Source organism: Triturus cristatus, chromosome 4_2 (genome assembly GCF_964204655.1).
Source record: "Triturus cristatus chromosome 4_2, aTriCri1.1, whole genome shotgun sequence".
NCBI classification, from domain to species: Eukaryota; Metazoa; Chordata; class Amphibia; order Caudata; family Salamandridae; genus Triturus; species Triturus cristatus.
Window position 1 is genome coordinate 430621579 of NC_140586.1, and position 19594 is coordinate 430641172.

Consider the following 19594-nt stretch of genomic DNA (forward strand, 5'->3'; position numbering starts at 1 on the left):
CACTCAGACACTGGCACATCCTCTCACAGGCCTACTCTGACAGTAACTCACCCACTCACACACCCATCCACTCATGTGCCCACTCAGAGACCCACACAGAGACTCATGCACTCGCTCACAGACCCGTCCAGACGCTCATGAACCAACTCACAGACTCACAAAGTCACCGATTCACCCATTCATAGAACCACTCACACACTCTCAGACCCACACAGACACTCAGGGACCCACTCAAAGGCCCACACAAACACTCACATACACACTCTCAAAGGTTACAGGTTACAATTAGGAAATAAAAATAAAAAACCTTTGAAATTCACTGAAAAAACACAGGTTACAGGGACGTTATGGTTATAAACAAAATAGCCTGCGCTGGGCTCTGTGGTGTATACTTTCACCCTTAATTGACAAGAAAGGCATAAAGGTTTATTTGTACATTGATTAATGATGCTATTTTGAAAGATAACTTGGGAGGTTACATTTATACGCAATGTATTGCCTTTAATATGTGCATTTAGCCAGTGTAATATGCCTTTACCTATGTCAGGTACTAGGGTGAAAATATTCACCACAACGCCTGGCGAAGAATAAGTCACAAGTCAGACCTTGGGCCATGTGACCAAGACCCGTTGTGGTCAAAACGCATCATCGGTTTGTTTTGTAGATAGGAATAAAGCAAACTATTTGATTCCGCTGGTCTAGAGTGGCTCGATTTCGCCATTACTTGTGGTGAAAACATTTTGTCTGGAATAAATATCTATATATGGAGGTGGCAGGGGAAAGCGAATGGCAGAGGCTGTGTTGCAGGACAAACAGGAGCATTTTCCCTCCCTCCTCCCTAGATCAGAGTCGCTTCGGAAGGAGGGAGGGGCAACGTTGCTCATCTCCTGAGTAGCCCTGGCTTGGCTGAACTACAAAAATGCAGTTCAGCCAAGCCGGGAAGAACCAGGAGCTGACTTCAGTGCCTTTTCACAGCTCTTGCTGTGAATGCTCAAAACCTAAATGCGGTGGCCCTGCGCATGGCTGTTAGCTGTAGAATATTCACAGCAACAGCTGTGCACAAAGGCCTCATGAAGCCTGAGGGGATTTTAACCTGCTCTGGCTCCATGAGGCCTTTGTTCTACTAATTTAAACAGTCTACCCTGATGGGGTACACCCGCCATTAAATGCCCTCACCCTTTTTAAAGGCCCACGTTTTTCGGCTCGGGTCTTTAACGGTAGAGTGGGCCTTTAATGACTGGTATAGCCCGCTACAATGGGCTATGAAGCTACATCAGAACTTTAGAATGTTGAAAGCTCCATTGAAGATAACAGAGTAGCTCAGGGCTACCAATCAGTGGTAGAGGCCTTCTGCTCTAACATTCCAATGTTTGCCTATGTGTCTCCTTTTTTAATTTAGAACATTTTACCCTCATTGGATGAAAGGTTCTTATAGCCTAATAGACCTTCTGCCTTTATTAATACTGGTTGTTAATGGCCCTCTCTCTTGATGCAGGACCTCGCCTGATGCTTGGACCTGTAACCTGGACTCAGGGCCTCTAACAACTGGTATGTCCCTTCACAACGAGCTAGAAGATTATAATGTGGAGTTCAAACTGTTCAAAATGTGCAATAGCGCAGATGAATCACTCAGCTGTTGTAGCAACATATAATAGGAATTCCACTGTATTTGGCGTGATTTGAGCTAACTGGTCTTAAGCTTACCTGGGCACCTTTCTCGCCAGATGGACCTTCTTTTCCAGGATGACCCTAAGCCAAGAAACACATTAAAACATGAGATCAGTATGTGATAATTATCAGAATACATGCTTTTAGAGCGACATTTGATCCACAGCAAAAAACCTTTTCTTGTACCCTGTGTGGAAAATCATGCTCTGCACTGTCTAAGTATGTCCTGGAGACGCATGCGAATGGGCAAAGTTGGCAATTGCCTCTCTCAAGAAGTCCAATACTATCCTAAAAATGTATCAATGGCAACTTGAAAGGAGGGACTGAATTCTTCACCACTACTCACGATGATGCAAATATGTTTAGCTTTTGCCCACATGCATAAGTATCTGTAGAAATGCATTTACTCGTCCTGTGTGTATGTCTATGCCAGTGGTACCCACATACATGTTGCAATAAATCCATAATGTAGCATTTTTCTTCTTGAAGTCTCTGTCAACCACAATACGCTTTCTATGTTCCATCTTCGCCTTTATTGTAAAACATTTATGAGCAAAATTGTATTGTTATACATACAAAGCTCAATAAACATTAAACAAATAAATACATAAATGAATAAATATATTGCCAAATTATCTAAAAACGTATTTTCTATCCCCTGGTGTCCTTACATTTTAGGATCTGAGTGCTCACACTTGCTTAATAACAGAAAGTCATTCAGTCAATCCGACTGTGAAATATGGGTGACTCAATGTTCGATTGAACATAGTTCCAAAGTAGAGTAGTGGGGGTCGATGGTATCTGTTTCCATAACAGGACATAGCTGGGATCCCTTATTGGTATCACTTTATTGACTGATGGGCGTTACATTGGCTTTACTTCTCATTTTTGGCTGTCCTCCTCAGTTATTCTAATGCAGGTTTTAGTACTCCCACCTGATGTTGAAAAAATCATATCGCAGTACTTTGACCTCATGTGCACGCACATACTTTTGTACCCAGGTAGAAGTAAGTGGGAAATACATATTTATTATCTTGAGACTATAAGCCATGATTTTATCGTCACCAATTTGAAGTCCCCTGTCAATTCCTGCTACATGTCAGTAGTGATGCGAAGGCAGTACAATGTGGCTAGGCAGGGTGAGAGAGACCTCTATGATTGCCTAGATTCGTGTTTGACCATCCTTTCTTACCCCCCTTCACTGAAAATGATATCTTATTTTGTTCAATGCGTTTGATTCAAGAAGCACTGCTGACAGGCATTTGTGTTACAACCTACTCCTTAATCAAATAACACACACACACTGCTGAACAGCTGCAGGCTAGTACATACTTTCAGGTGATGTGCACAAATACATGATAACTCATGAGAGAAATGCTCCCACTGACTTCCCATTTCATCACATTGGAATGTTCTTCAATTAATGTACGCCTGGTAATCTAAAAGGCATTTAAAATGTTATGACTGGGGAAAGAAAAGTATACATCTCCCAAAATAAATTAAATTAGAATCCATAAAGGAACGCTTGTAAAAGTATTCACGTTATCTATTTATTTATGTTCATTTGTTCTGAATATTGTTTCCTTTCATATCTGCTAGCATGACGGGAAGCAAAAAGTATCCCCTCTTTTGCAACTACGGCTAACTAAAACGAGGAAATCAGGAATCCGGGCTTCACTTCAGTCTTGAAATACTGAAAAACACTGCCATCCCCTGTATATTGTAAAGTGATGCATTAAAGATCCTTGAAAAGGAAGAAACACAAATATTTCTGAAGGAAACGGCTGATGTTTTAAAATCTTATGCTCAGCAGCTGATCAACAGATTCTGTGCAAAATGTGAAGATTCAATTATTTTGCAGAGTCCATAATAATAACCCTTTCCTACTTTCCTGCTCTTTTCAAGACAAATATCACCAGTGTGAAAACAATCTACACTTCGAAGAAGTCTCTTCTGCTTTAATGTTCCCTGGATCTTTATGATGACAATGGCCACTGACTTTACGACGTATTAGCTCACCTGCCAGTTTACTTATGCATGCATTCAAAATCTTTCCTTCTATCATTGACTTTACATGTTCTTGAATCCTTGCTTAACGGGTTGCTCATTGGCAGTGATGTCACAAAGCTTTGCTGATACCCAGGGAAAAATATTCAAGGGGGAACCCTACTACAAGAATTGTATCGACCTTAGAAGGATGAAAATCTGCATGGGCCTGTCAGGAATCAAATCTGAGCTATGAAGCCTGTACACAGACATAGAGTAGGTAATACTCAGTGCACACACGTAGAAAGAGTGTTTTTAGAAACAGATGAAACACTAGCTTCTCTTGACCCCACCTACAAAAAGGCCTCACAGTCAGTCTCCTTCAGTCACACAGCCTCTACTGAGGATGCAATCACAATGTCAGGGGTAGACCTCGTTTGTCTTCATTTTACTAGCAGAAATTAATCTTCCCATTATATGGTCTGTCCTTGTGAGATCCACCCTTCCTGTGTTTGGTGGCATTCCTCTTCCTGCTTCTGCATGCTCCTCCTACTTCCCATCTTTTTTATGGAAGGACGAATTCCCTTCGAAATAGATTTCAACTAGGAATAAAAAAATTGTAGATAGGGAATGCTTTTGTTTAAATCTGTGTCTAAGTGAATGCCTTTTTTATTGCACTGACTCCATGAGCGAGTAACTCTGTGTGTTTATTCCAAGACAGGATACACTCAATGAGTATTTCACAGTGCACCAAGTGCCCCTGCTTCAATCAAATTCAGAAGAGGCCTTTCATGCCAACCTAAGTACAGTAGAACATGCAACTGAAGCCGCACATTTGTAATTTTGGTACACAGGGGCGGACACCACCCTAATAAATATATTCCATACTAAATAGTTGGGTACAGGTGCTTAAAGACCGGTATGGTGAGGTGTTTGTAGATTTCACTTGGGATTTTTAATACACGCAGACAAAAACACACCCGCACACACACACTCAAAGACACTCTATTGTGTCTGTTTTAAAGGTCTTAAAAATTGTTATTTAGCAAAATATTGAGTTATCAGAACCCCTCACAATCCGCACTTCTCCTTTGTCCTACTACTCCTTCCCTCCTGCTTCTCGTATTATGTGTTTTATCTAGAGTGATTGATGGGAAATCTGAAGCTCACGCCCCCCCCCCACAGAATCTTACTGACCAGGCTACGCCCCTGTTGGTGCACCCATGTTGTTCCTTGGAAAATCTCATGTCAAGGGAAACAACATCAATCAACAACAATCAATGCCCGCTTTACATACTCAAAGCAAACTGGGTCCTCTAACTGCCCGACTGTGCACGTGATTAGTGCCTCATTGTTCCTGGTAATTATTGAAATACGTTTGAAGTATAAATCGTGACCAACATGTGTACAAGGTCATTAAAATGACATTAAAGAGTCTAAAAAGGAGCGAGCTGAAAATCTAGGTGTATTTAACTGATAATGTCCAATGTGAGAATTCCAATAGAAGCCCAGGTTCACACCAGAACACGGGCTTCTATTGGAATTCTCAAGGGCATATTATTAAGCCCATTATCGCCGCTTTAGCGGCAGTTTCCTGCCGGTAATGCGGCGATGATTTTATCGCCGTTCTTGATAATATGCCCCCTGGTGTCTATAATTGTAAAGAAAGCGAATGGTGGGTGGGCACATGGGATACTCACCCGCGGGCAGGGGGGTGGCTAGGCCTAATAAGTGAGTGCTTTAAAGCATTAACAATTTCGGCACAACAGTAGATTATGGTTACTAACAAATGTACCAGGCAATGCAATCCACATAAACCTTCTATGAAAAAAGAATGCATAGTGGCAGACTCCCATTGACACATAGTGTCCTCCTGGTGTCTGAGTTATCAGATGTGCTCTTGATCATGGCCATGGAGGATTGGTTCATTAACATATTCCCTGAGTGCTGACCCAGAATGTACTTGCCTTCTAAGTTGTCATTTCAAAATGTTTACAAGAGAAGCTACTTACAGGGGGGCCATCAGATCCGGCAAGTCCAGGAAGTCCAGGTTTTCCGTGTGGACCCTGAAAATACACAATATGGCTATGTGTTGTTAATTATTAATCCAATAAAAGGAAACATAATACAGTAACCCCCAGGTCATGTTCTTTCATCCCTAATAGCGATTCTAATTCAGGGGACGGCAGTGAAAGATGGCATGTCCTCTGAAAATACACATAAAAGCACTGTATGCATTATAAATGTGAAATACATAATATTACAAGGATTTCCTGTAGTCCTGAATCGGAGAAGGACACTGTAGTTCCAGAAGGGGAATGTCAGACTACGCAGAGAAATAAATAAGACACTTTATTTGTATTTAGTGGTCACAATATTTGCAGCTGCCCAGTCTTTACATGTATTCTTGCAGATAGGAAAGGATATGCACAATCTAATCTTTACAGCAAATAAAATCTAATATGATGATCTGTTATAATTGATTCTAGTTTGGCGTGATTTCATATTTCATTTTATTACATTCTGATCTGGTATTTCCACTACTGACAGCACTTGTCTGCTCTCTTTGCTTTCCAAACCTTCACACTTGACCAACTTTATCTTCTTTTTCCCTCGCTCATTGTCTGCTTTCTACCTTTAACATTATGGTATTTCCTCCTACTCTTAAATTAGTACATCGCTCTGCCCATGTTTGTACCATCCACCATCGCCTACCTGTGGTCCTCAAATCCCATTGTATCTCTGATCTATTTTTCCTTGTACATATAGCCGACATTTTCTCCAGCACTTTCCCATTTTGATCCATCTGCTCACTCCATGGAGCATTTTAGAGTACCATAAACCCTTCTTTCTACATATTACCATGCCTACTGGACTACATCTCTAAATTGTAATTTGCAGTAATGTAGCAAGAATCCTGCTTTCCAAAAGCCTCTCTGGTTCCATCCCTTGCTGCTGCTATCCACCCTATCTCTTAACTTTACAGTCAGAACATCTTAAGTGACTAGTTCATTTCCAGATGTTCTCCCTCATTACACTTCCCACTCAAGTCTGATTTTCATTGTGCTCTCTTCAAAGTGACTATGCTTCAATTTCCATAAAGCACATGGTGATTTGCTAGTCTCTGCAAACATTATTCATTTAATTATGCCCTCAACCTCACTCTACTTATCAGCATTGCTGATCTCCATATCCGCATTGAATTTCTATAATTACGCTGTCCTTAAGTAAATGTTTTTGTTTATACTCCTAACATTTATTTATATTATTCATATACTTGTTTGGCTCGTTATTTCTGCTTTTCCCATGGAGCTCATGATCTCTGTTTTATCATTGACCAATGTCTCATATTTCCTATGCAAATTTCTTCTCTACCCTACATATCTCAACGCTATGAACTTTAAAATGTTTCCATTCTTTAATGTATAAGCCAGCAAATACTTCATTCACATTATTCATTATCTGCCTACTTGTCTTTTTACCATTATCCATCAAATACTTTATTCACATTGATCATTGTCTCTTTACCTGTCTCTTCACCCTCCAGGTGACGGCTCCCCCTTTTTCCTTGCGGATCCATACTATCAAACAAGGGGTTCCACAGGGCTCAGCATTGAGCCCCACGCTGTTCAACCTTTATGTTCAACCGCTAGCAGCTGTGCTAGGAGCAGAGGGCTGACAATAGTATCGTATGCCGACGATACACAGCTGGTAGTGGCACTCTCTGGCAATTCCGTGCAGGATGTTTCCAAGTTTCAGAGCGATCTTGCAGCTATTGCTCAGTGGATGTCGGCCAACTGTTTGCAGCTCAACGCGAGTAAATCTGAAGTCCTGCTGGTTGGGAGAGATGTAGAGTTGTGGAGTGAGCGTTGGTGGCCTACAAGCTTGGGTTATGCTCCACCCCCAAACAGGTGGTAAGAAATGTGGGTGTCTGGGTGGACTCGGCCCTCAACTTTCAGGTCCAAACCAAGAAAGTGGCAGGGACCTGCTTCGGCATTCTGCAGGGGCTCAAACCACTGCTAGGTTACTTTTATCCGTCCACTCAACAGGTCATCATTCAGGCTGCCATTCTGTCCAGATTGGATTATGCCAGCTTGCTCTATTTAGGGATTAATAAATCTGAGACTTTGAGATTACAGAGGGTTCAGAATGCGGCAGTCAGAACTCCTCTTGGCCGTCCAAGAACTTGCTCTACCTCTAGTGCCATCCGCCGACTACACTGGTTGCCTATGGCCAGATGCGTAGAGTTTAAGTCCCTTTGCATCGCTTTTAAAATCTTGAACTCTTCTTCTCCTGGTATTTTGGCCACCCTGCTCTCACCTTATACTCCCTCCCCCCAACTTCGTTCCATGGGCCAACATTTGGCGGGTGTCCTTGGCGTAAGGAGAGTACGGGCTAGTGGGCATTCCTTCTGTACACTGGCAGCCAAACTGTGGAACACATCTCTTTCTATCACTGTAGGGTCCTTTGTTTTTTTATTGGTTCTTCTTTTAGCTGCTATTGGCACTGGGACGCCCCTTTGCTGGGGCAGCTGCGCGCATTATAAGCAATATAACATAACATATTGACCAGTAGTCGACTAAAGAGCATCAACTACCACAAAACTGATCTTGGGTTGCTTATGTTCCAGGTTAGAGAGGACATGGCTTGGCAGGTCAGGCTGGACTGTTCCTATTGAAGCAGGACCAAAGCTGATTTGCATAAAGGTGGGTCTAAACTGAGGTGGCATTGTGGGAAAAAAATAAAAAATGCTGAATTACTATGCAGTTCTGAGTAATTAACCGTTACCAAGAGTAATTCAAGCATCCATTGATTGCTTTTTTGGTTACTTCAGTGTGATGCCTTAAGAACGATGGATATGCCTTGACATGGGTCCCATGCTCACTTTGCCCCCTGAACCAAGGTGCACCCGCCTGAAAAGTCTCAACTAAGGTGAAACCCATCTTAGGTTGATGTGTTCTGGCTCTGAGAGGTCCTGGCTTGGCAGTTCCAGCTGGACTGATCCTACTACTGCAGGACCAAAGCTGATTTGCACATGGCTGGGACTAATGTGAGGTGCCATTGTGGGCAAAAAAGATGGTCTGGAATGTGGCCCAGAGTAATTACTGGTGGCTGAGATTAATTCCACTATTCCATCCATCACTTCTCCGTTCAATTTATTGGCCATAGTTAGTTTCTGTTTAATGGTCCACCTCTGCTATAGCTGCCTCCCTCCGTTGGATCCCCATTTCTTTATGCTTTGCTTTCTATGTAAATGCCATTTCTTTAAATCAACTTATGTATTTGGTCGCTTCTTTCTCTGGCTTCCAATCTCCTTTTACTAATTATACACTTTGCTATTTCCTAAATTCACTCCCTCTGACATTTGCTCCTATTTATTTCATTATAGCTTTAAATCTCATTTGAAACTCTTTATCCTTGATGATGCCTACACCGCCTACTAATCCCCCGAACCATGTATTTCTTTATTTGTCATTTGCATTGCAAGTACTGTTTGAAATTTGTACATTGCTTTGATAACATCAGAATACAAATCCAAGTAACAAAGTTTATAAAGCTATTGTCTTGCACAAAACGTTATCCACCCAGTACACTTAAAAAAATATGTATTAATTGGTAAGTAGTGTCATATATTACAGTTCCCTGAAGGCCATCTGGGAAGCAGAGAATGGTTTGTCTGAAAATTGCCTGCCTACACATAGGAATTAATTGATCAAGACTGTAATCAATTGGTGCTACTAATAAAAAAACATATTTGAAGTCAGTGGCATAGTGAACCCCCTGCTTTCACAGTTTAAGTGGGGGTGAATTATTTACGAGCCTTGTCTGTCTGTAACTGCAGACAGATGCTCTTAAGAAACAATGTCAGGGAAACTGTAACAGAGGAGGAGAGGAGAAAAAGAGGCCCAAATGAGGACATTATGAGGTAAACAGAGGAAAGAGGAAAAGAGTTTGCAGAGGCATAGCTTCCATAGGTGCAGACGTTGCAGTGCCACTGAGGCCCAGAGACCTAAGTGGCCCACTGAACTCTAATTGTTGCTGTATTTTATCATTTAAATACCAGCAGGGGCCAATTTTCCCCGTACAATAAGGGCCACAATACACTGGATATGCTACTGAGACTATGTGTGAGAGAGAGAGAGAGAGAGAGAGAGAGAAAGAGAGAGAGAGAGAGAGAGAGAGAGAGAGAGAGAGAGAGAGAGGGGACTGGAAGGAAGAGTGAAATTTACGACATATAAAAAAACAAACCCTTACAAGAATTAAGACAATATGCATGAAAAAAAGCATGCAAGGGTGAAAGGACTAATGGTTGTAAGTTGAAAACAATATTTGCATGGGTGGGTGAAAGAAGGCCTGGAATGATGAGTGAATGGACAAATGGAAGTCTGGATGGGTGGGTGAATTCATAAAAGTGGGTGAAATGAATGATGGATAGAAAATATCGATGTATGGATGAATAACTGGAAGTGGAACGACAGAACGATTGAAGGAAGAGAGTAATGATGAATGATGAATTGACAGAATGGTAATGGAATGGCAAAACGATATATGTATGGAAACATGAAAAGATTGATAGATGCATGGATGCATGAAAGTCTTGAAGGATGGAGAGATAGTTGGATGGAAGTTGTGATGAAGGGAGCTTATCTAGACTTTGCATGGCTCATTGCTTTGATGACCTGATGGCATTTGAGGTAATGATCAAAGTGAGAGGTGTTTCAAATTTCTGGCTGCTCCATTGTTTGAAGTAATAAACACTAAGAATACATTCTTCTCTTCTGCACTAAGGCTACTGAATAAAGATTTATGGAACATGGCAAATGGTGGCCACATTAAGGGCTGACAGAGCACCAAGTGGCACATATAGGGATCCAGCATGAAATCAGCAAAGACATATTAACAAGATTGGAAGCATTACTCTTCTGCTTAAGGGGATTTGGCAATAACACAACTACCTTGTTTAAATTATTTAAAAATCTAATAGGACATTTGTATAGTCCTGCTGTATTTCAATTGTGTGAGAAAAGTCCAACAAAACATGGAAGTGTTTTAGCCGGATAACCTTGTTCTTTATGGACCAAAAATCAACACTGCTCTGGGATCCTCTTCTTAGCCCTCATCATCTTCAGTTTAAACTGATTTTTCTCACTGGATTTCTTACCATTTTAGCCAATGCTGGGAACTTGCCGCCCTAGCTGTTTGGTTGAAAAAGACCTTAGTGAACATACCAAGAACTTACACAGGCTTTCAGCTCTCCCATTGCTTACCAATGGGTGGTCTTTTCATCATTCTCATTTCCTTGCTAATTTTGTGATGACTTTCCTCGTCCATCTTGTTTTTATTCATCCCCTCCTGCACAGCCTATTTACCCTTTGTCCTTCAAATACTCACTTTTAGGGAACTACATTTTTCTTTTTGGGTAAGGAGGACTCATGAAAGTCCATATGTTTTCCAGCTCTCTCCCTTGTTGGCCTCTTACGTGTGTGCTGCTTGCTCCTATGTACTCTCTCTCTATCTCTATGCTTCATCTCGGCCTGACTACCATGTTCTTCACATTAGCTCACTGATGTGCTTTTCTCCCTCCATCCCGTCATGCTCTAGGATTTTTCTACATTGTATATCTCTCCACTCACCCCTTTGAGTAACTTTGTGTCCATGCCATACTCACTGGGTCCTTTTCTTTAAAGGTTATCTTCCTGGTGTGTAATTTCAGAAAACACTGGACTTTTAATGTAGATTAGTGAGGCTAGCTGGATTTCTAAATGAAGGAATAGGGTTTGGGAACTGATCTCCTTTCTCAAATAGACTTATTAACTGTCATTTAGGATTTTGCTGCTAGGAACTTTGTTTTACAACATAAGATGATTTCCCAGAGCAGGAAATACATCGAACAGTATATAATAAGTGGGTGTGGGCATTACTTAGGGAACAGTTGACCATAAATACCAACAACATGCTCGTTTTTACACAATTTGAACTCCTCCCATGTGTGATTAACTTCCCATTTTACTGGATCTTAGGAAAAAGAGTGTCTGCTACTAAAAATATTCCATGCTTGACTGCTGGAAGACATACTGGTGAGCTGGCCGGCTTGAATGTCTGTGCCCAAGGACACAGTCCAGTGTTGCGCTAAGCCAATCTTTTTCAGAACATGTCTGCAAGTGCCTGAAATTCTGGGAAGCTTAGATGTTCAAGTTCCACAGGAAACAACTGACCAACTGAAAGATTTCACTCTTAACCTATCATTAGGAACGTATTTGCTCCTATGCCAAAATACAACAGACTGGACAAATTTTATGAGTAAGTAAAACCATCTAACTGTGTAAATTCATAGTTTGTGATGGGCATAACTATACTCTTGTAAATTAAGTTTTATGAGCATGTGAATTCAACCCAAGTACCAAAATGCCTTTCGGAATTGGTCCCTGTGACGTCAGTGAAATGATCTCACATTCTGAATCTGAAGGCCCTGATAATTTTGGAAAGAGGAGAGTCACATCGAGGATACAGTGACATTACATTTTTCTTTTATACATATGTTTTATAGTTTAGTCAATTGTGTGATGATGTCTGAAGCAATCCAGAGCCTTTGTCACCAACTGAGATGATGTGGGCTGGTTTCTTCTCATTGTTATCGGACCTACTGACTACATCTTATTAGCGAAGACAAAATATAATCCATTTCGAAACATTGGCCTTGAAAAGGCTACCCTATGATGAAGCATGTCACCCTTGGGTGAGTGAGGGTTCTCGTCTTAACACAGTAGGGTTCCTCAGTTCCTTTTCTCCTCCCCCCTTTTCCCTCACCCTTGTACATAGTGTGAGTTGAAGTATAGTGGAGTTGTATGTTTGGATTGGGTGGCAATAACTCCGACTAGACCCTCCCTTGTGTGAGATATGAAACATTGGCCTTGCCATCCCTCACTTTACACAGGTGACCAGTGGCGATTTTCTTGCGTTTAAATTTTCACTCAACGTGGTAAAGTTCTAGGGCCCAGTTTTCGAAAGACATGTCACATTTACTCCCACAGTTTTACTTGTAAGTTTGGAGCAAATATACCGTATTTTTGAAACTCTTTAAAAGTTTCATGAATACATCTGTAAAGTTGCGAAAGTCAAAGCGTCCCATGAGTCCTTGAATGCAAAAGCATTAACGTACATGTAAATGTATCAGGTGTAAATTATGTATGTGTAAATACATACAGATGTGCATTTGCACTTCAAAACTTTTTGTTGCTTTATTCCTATGTAAGAAAATAAATTCTCCAAGAGAAAATCGCTCCCTTATACCCACACCAATTTTGGGAGCGCTACCTTTCCAAGGGATTCCCTCCATAAAATGCTCACTCCTCTCCCTATCTGATTAACTAATGCTTACAATTTCACCACACTTTTGTAATATCACAAGGAAGTAAATCAATTTCTGAGTGAAAACTCGTATTTTGCAAATTTACACAGATAAAGTACAGTCAATTTGTTCAATTTGGGTGCACAAATGGCTTGAAGAATTGGGGTCCCTGTGGCCTATTCTTGGAACAGAGTAACTTCAGTGACAGTGAGAAAAGCTGAGGCCCCTCTAAGGGAGAATTAGGCTGATGTTTCTAAACCCTTAAAACTGTAGGCGATAAAACACAATAACATTTGAAAGACCCCTGTGGAGGCAGTCATGCCGTTTTCACATTTTTAGCTGTACCTTACATAGGACAAATTTATCAAAGCCAAGGAAATGGTCAAGAACAGGACATTGTAGCATTCTCCTTGCTGAAAACAAAAGCCAAAAATAATAGTGAAACTTTGTTTTTGTTTGAAGAAGAATGGCCATAGTTTTTTCCGCTCTCTTATGAACACTTTTTGACAGATTTCATCCACTCCAAAGCTTTGAATAAACCTCTAAAAAAATATATAAGTATATATGTTGTGTCAAAAAAGTGTGTGCCTGTCAAAATGTGCACTCTGAGATATGGGTCATTCTTTGTGAGTGACTCCATCTAAACCAAGTGGGACTGGGCAGTCGTTGTGAACATGAGCTGAACTAAACAGAGTTGACTTTAATAATTACTGGCAGCTGGAAGGTATGATTGATCGAGGAATGTGGGGCACACATTTAACCATCCTACAGCAGCGGCCCAGGAGGGAGGAAGAGCCGGGCTATAAAAGCGCTCAGTCTTCGGATTCCCCTGGAGCCAAAATATATGAAGCATCAGGAAAAGAAAGTATGCGCTCAAAGGGGCAGTGGAATGAACTACTCAGAAAGGGAACCGCCAACTCTGAGATGATTGAACCGTAGTTTGTAAAAAGCACGTCTCTGCTCACCCCAAAGACCGTGGAGGATGGAGGATAATGCATTATTAATGCACTGAGTACTGGAAAGAAATGGAAAAAGAAAGAAATATGGTGGCAGAAGAAAGAAAAGGAAAATACTGAAAGACAGAAAGACTGAAAAAACAAAATGAAAGAGAAGGAAAGCAGAAAAACACAGGAAACGAGATGATTATCAAACCAAGACGAGATGAATGAAGAGAGACATGCACAGGAAAACAGAATATAGGGATGATGAATGAAGAGAAAAGTACACAGGAAAAGAGAAGAAGAATAGAATGAGTAAAGAAAGACAGGATGAGAAGATATGCATGGGGAAGAGGCAGGCAAAGCAAATCCCCTCATTTAAAAACGTGCTATTCCACTAAATCATATTTAATACGCTTCTCTTCCTGCACTGTATTTTTGGTGTCAGTGTTGCCTTTCTGAATTTTCAAGCAGCATGTATTGTTAATCCTACAGTCATGAGTGCTTCTCTGATCTGTGCTACAGGTAGAAATACATCTCCCTATTTGAAAGCAAAGAGGGCGCATTACCGGAACACTATAGGGGCACTTCACTCAGCATGCATACATTGCACGTATAGCTTACTTTTTCCCCAGGTGGGCCAATGGAGCCTTGAGGACCAGGAAGCCCCTGTTAGGAAAAAAACAATATATTAGAAAGAGCAACCACAAGTGTACTTGCACGTTCAATAATTACAATATAACCTAACTGTAACATCACCGGTCCTGCAATAAACAGACAGTAAGTACCAACATCTGCATGCTGTTCCCCATTTCTGGGTATACATTCAGATTAGGTATGGGTGAAATACCCTCGCAGGAATCAAATCCCCGGAATGTTGCCTGTTTTTTTTTTCTTTTTCATCAGCAGAGTGGAATCGAGACTGACCTGCTGCTCCATGGGCGGCAAAAACACAAAAGGCATGGCTGCTAAATGCAACAAGACAAATACACTGCAGAGCTCATCACAGTGCACTTGAAGGCAACTTCCCCAGCAGGCAAGTGTGTGATCATTGCCTGCCTCAGAAAACCCCTGTCAGGCAGGTGCCACACTCAAGCTTCCCTACTGGAAAATAACTTCCCAAGCAGGCAGGTCTGCGAGCATTGTCTGCCTGCAGCAAACCCTTGTCAGGCAGGTGCCACACTCAAGCTTCCCTACTGGGAAATAACTTCCCAAGCAGGCAGGTCTGCGAGCATTGTCTGCCTGCAGCAAACCCTTGCAAGGCAGGTGCCGCACTCAAGCTTCCCTACTGGGAAGATGACTTCCTCAGCAGGCAAGTCTGTGAGCATTGTCTGCCTCAGCAAACCCCTGTCAGGCAGGTGCCACACTCAAGCTTCCCGACTGGGAAGATGACTTCCTCAGCAGGCAAGTCTGTGAGCATTGCCTGCCTGCAGCAAACGCTTGCTAGGCAGGTACCACACTCAAGCTTCCCTACTGGAAGGCAACTTTCCCAGCAGGCAAGTCTGTGAGCATTGCCTGCCTGCAGCAAACCCCTGTCAGGCAGGTGCCACACTCAAGTTTCCGTACTGGGAAGATGACTTCCTCAGCAGACAAGTCTGTGAGCATTGCCTGACTGCAGCAACCCTTTCCAGGCAGGTGCCACACTCAAGCTTCCCTACTGGGAAGATGACTTCCTCAGCAGGCAAGTCTGTGAGCATTGTCTGCCTGCAGCAAACCCTTGTCAGGTGTCACATTCAAGCTTCCCTACAGGAAGGCAACTTCCCCAGCAGGCAAGTCGATGAGCATTGCCTGCCTGCATCATACCCCTGTCAGGCAGGTGCCACACTCAAGCTTCCCTGCTGGGAAGATGGCTTCCTCAGCAGGCAAGTCTGTGAACATTGTCTGCCTGCAGCAAACCCTTGTCAGGCAGGTGCCACATTCATGCTTACCTACTAGAAGTCAGCTTCCCCAGCAGGCAAGTCTGTGATCATTGTCTGCCTCAGCAAACGACTGTCAGGCAGGTGCCACACTCAAGCTTTCCTAGTGGGAAGATGACTTCCTCAGCAGGCAAGTCTGTGAGCACTGCCTGCCTGCAGCAAACCCCTGTCAGGCAAGTTCTGCAATCAGGCTTCCCTACTGGGAAGATGACTTCCCTAGCAGGCAAGTCTTTGAAAATTGCCTGCCTGCAGCAAACGACTGTCAGGCAGGTGCCAAACTCAAGCTTCCCTACTTGGAAGATGACTTCCTCAGTAGGCAAGTCTGTGAGCACTGCCTGCCTGCAGCAACCCCCTGTCAGGCAAGTACAGCACTCAGGCTTCCCTACTGGGACGATGACTTCCCCAGCAGGCAAGTCTGTGAGCATTGCCTGCCTCAGCAATCCCCTGTCAGGCAAGTACCGCACTCAGGCTTCCCTACTGGGAAGATGACTTCCCCAGCAGGCAAGTCTGTGAGCATTGCCTGCCTCAGCAATCCCCTCTCAGGCAGTTCCCACAATCAATCTTCCCTACTGGGAAGATGAATTCCTCAGCAGGCAAGCCTGTTAGCATTGCCTTCCTGCAGCAAACGACTGTCAGGCAGGTGCCATACTCAAGCTTCCCTACTGGGAAGATGACTTCCTCAGCATGCAAGTCTGTGAGCATTGCCTGCCTGCATCATACCCCTGTCAGGCAAGTTCCGCACTCAGGCTTCCCGACTGGAAGGCAGCAACTCCAGCAGGCAAGTCGATGAGCATTGCCTGCCTGCATCATACCCCTGTCAGGCAGGTGCCACACTCAAGCTTACCTACTGGAAAGCTTCCTTTGTAGAGCGGTGGCATAGCACGGGGAGGGCACGGCGGCCTCGTCCCCCTCCGCCCACTGTTACCTGCAGCCATCGCAGGGCGGCAAAGGCAGGAATCACCAGCACCCCCCACCCCCTGGTTTGATATGGGCCCGCCACGGGCAGCAAACGCAGAGATCGCCAAGGGCGGCTATAGGTCTAGCTACACCACTGTTGAAGAGCAGTGTCAAGGGACAGACATTGTAGTGAACATATTGTGATTGCTATTATGTTCATTTCAAGGGCCTGTCTGTGGTGGTGCTGGGCTGCACAAGTATTCCTCGATCCTTGCATTCTTCAATGTCCTGAACGAAGAATCCTTGTTTTGCAGCGCATTTCCTCTGAACCCAACCCAAGAGAGGTGGATTTGAAAATTTTACAATACCTTTCATCTGCTTACTTTCGTGGGGAAAAAGGGGAACTTTTTTCACATACCCACTTAATTCCGACCCCTGCAGTGTTGGATTTTATCTGGTACGATAAATATTGTACCCTCTTCCGGGAACAATGAAAGCTAGTAATGAGACCCACCAACATACGCAGGTATCTTCATGCTTGTATTTTATCCACTAAACTTGAATTTCGTTACCAATTCTGCCCTCTACCAAGTAAAATAACACATGCTGTTTATGGTTAGAGAAGCAAAAAACTTTTAATCTTACTTGTGGGCCTGGAATTCCTTGTTGGCCAGAGGGCCCAGGTTCACCTTGAGGACCCTAGGGTGAAAAAACAGGCATATTATTGGACACAAATCTCCCAAAATACAGAGGTTTCACTTCTCATGCCTACTACACTTAGATTTAGATTCACAACCGCCTAAAGTGCTTACGTTTGTCGGATCTGTGAATAAGAAGCACTTCATTGCTGTAAATGTTGAATATTTGAGTGCATTCTAGCTCCAGAATGCATCACATTAAGGGAGCAATAATGAATCATCAGTTGTCTCCTCCTGAACTGAGCAAAGAGCTGCAACGCACAGCACTGTGGCTCAGATGTCTTTACTGTGCTCTTCTCCACCGCCCTCACTGCACAAAGCAGCAAAAACTGAACTATCAATCAAGTTTGCATGTTGCTGTGTTTGTTCTCACCACACAAAAGTTGAAGTGTGCTCACCACAACTGAGCTTTGTATTGTGTGGTGATAAACCCTTCTTAGACTATAAAAAAGGAGCCAAGTAGGCCCAAATTTGCAAAGATTTTGCGTATGGATTACATTTAGTTTTTTTGGCACAGCCCTAATGCAGAATCTATTTCGAGATCTACTAAGCCACGCAAAGCACAAAATGTGTGGCTTTGCATGGATTCGAAGAAAAAAAAAGTAGGACAACATAGAACTGCAATGCCGTACCTTGCGCCGTGGAGATCCCGTGATCACCCATGTATTCTGATGCAAACCCATATTTGCTAAAGTCAGTACACATGGGTCTTTGGCCAGAATAGTGTGCCGTCCCGAGGATAGTGTAACGAGGAGAAATATCTTCATTTCTCCTAGTTGCTTCCTCGTTGCATGTGTGCTGCATTGTGCATCTCACATAAAAAGAGGAATAAGTCTTGAAGGCCTCTAAGAATAGTGTCTCTGCATGAAGGCATCGCTTCCTGCACGAAAAATATTATGAGTACCTTTTGCGCAACACAGCACTACATTCTATCTCAGCCCAGAGCAAATTTGATGAAATCTCAGCCTCTAAATCAACGCAATTTATGTAGTAAACTTGTTTTTATTTTTCTTCTACGTGCCATGTTTCCTTTTGGTCCGGGTTGGCCATCTACTCCAGCGACACCCTATAATAAAAGGCATAAAAACAAAAGCATTAGTTAGTCAAAATGTTAAATAAAATATTAAATAAAAAAGTTCTCAAGTGTGCCCTCAAACAATACGTACAGGTTGTCCACTAGGGCCGGGAGATCCTCTTGGTCCAAGCAATCCTCTTTGCCCCTGAAACAAAAAAGAAAGTTTTAAAGTTAAAATGCTGTTGGCAATCATACAATGTCCCTGAAGGAAGTATGGAAGCGTAGGTTTGAATTAAGCAATCAAGACGTCAAACTCCATTGGTATTCATACAAAAATGCTGTTCTTGAAGATCTAAAGTTTCCTACTTACAGGAGGGTGGGGAGGGGGGGGGGTGGGGTTGTGGACTGTGCTTTAGGGAGCTGTGTACTGTAAGACGTGTCCATGAACGAGCCATAAAGGCTGACTTAATAGCGTGACAGATGCCAAAGCACAGATTGTATTCTAATATAAAATTTGCTCTAGGCAAAATGTATCAAACAATGAGTCTAAATTAAATTTAAAAGGAGCTGTGAAGTCAGTATTGAAAACTGTTTTACATTGGACATTTTTTTATTTTGATCTCTTCGTATTATTTAGCAGATATCTCCACCCCATGGGCACAATAAGTATTACATACAAACAACTCGTGAGAATCATTTTTTTCTCACAGTGCTTCCTCGCATACATATTATATTGGAAAGGGAGAAAATAAAAGAAACATTACATTATGGACCGCAGAAAAATAAATATGCATTTTGGCCAGCCTTACCGACCCGTCTAGATGTTATTCCACGGGAGGCAATACTTAGTTAATCTCACACAGTAAAATAGAGTTGATTACTCAAAGTGGATTTTTTTTTTTTTTTTTACATAGTGCTAATTGTCCGAACTCTTCGAGGAGCTCTATTTACAGATGTTCATATTATCCCCCCTCCCCCATTACAGTGTGTTTTTGATCCAATCGCTAGTGTAAAATCAGACGTAAACGGTAGTCGTGCCTCTTTTCACACTATGCCCTCTGAAGTGATTAGCATGTACTGCATGTACTCTTGTGACTTTTGTGAAAAACACCAAAAGGCTCTGCCTG

At 42.5% G+C, this 19594-nt stretch overlaps 1 protein-coding gene across 6 annotated transcripts in view; it reads right to left on the reverse strand.

The window, feature by feature from the left end:
- COL11A1 (collagen type XI alpha 1 chain) overlaps nt 1-19594 on the reverse strand; it is a 407114-nt gene that overhangs the window by 183205 nt on the left and 204315 nt on the right. For all 6 annotated transcript variants that reach the window (XM_085601921.1, XM_085601919.1, XM_085601916.1 and 3 more), the window contains 6 exons: nt 18619-18672; nt 18474-18518; nt 17400-17453; nt 14566-14610; nt 5667-5720; nt 1705-1749 (listed from right to left, as the gene is read on the reverse strand). In XM_085601921.1, the coding sequence (XP_085458047.1) occupies nt 1705-1749; nt 5667-5720; nt 14566-14610; nt 17400-17453; nt 18474-18518; nt 18619-18672 (297 nt within the window). The remainder of the gene's footprint in view (nt 1-1704; nt 1750-5666; nt 5721-14565; nt 14611-17399; nt 17454-18473; nt 18519-18618; nt 18673-19594) is intronic.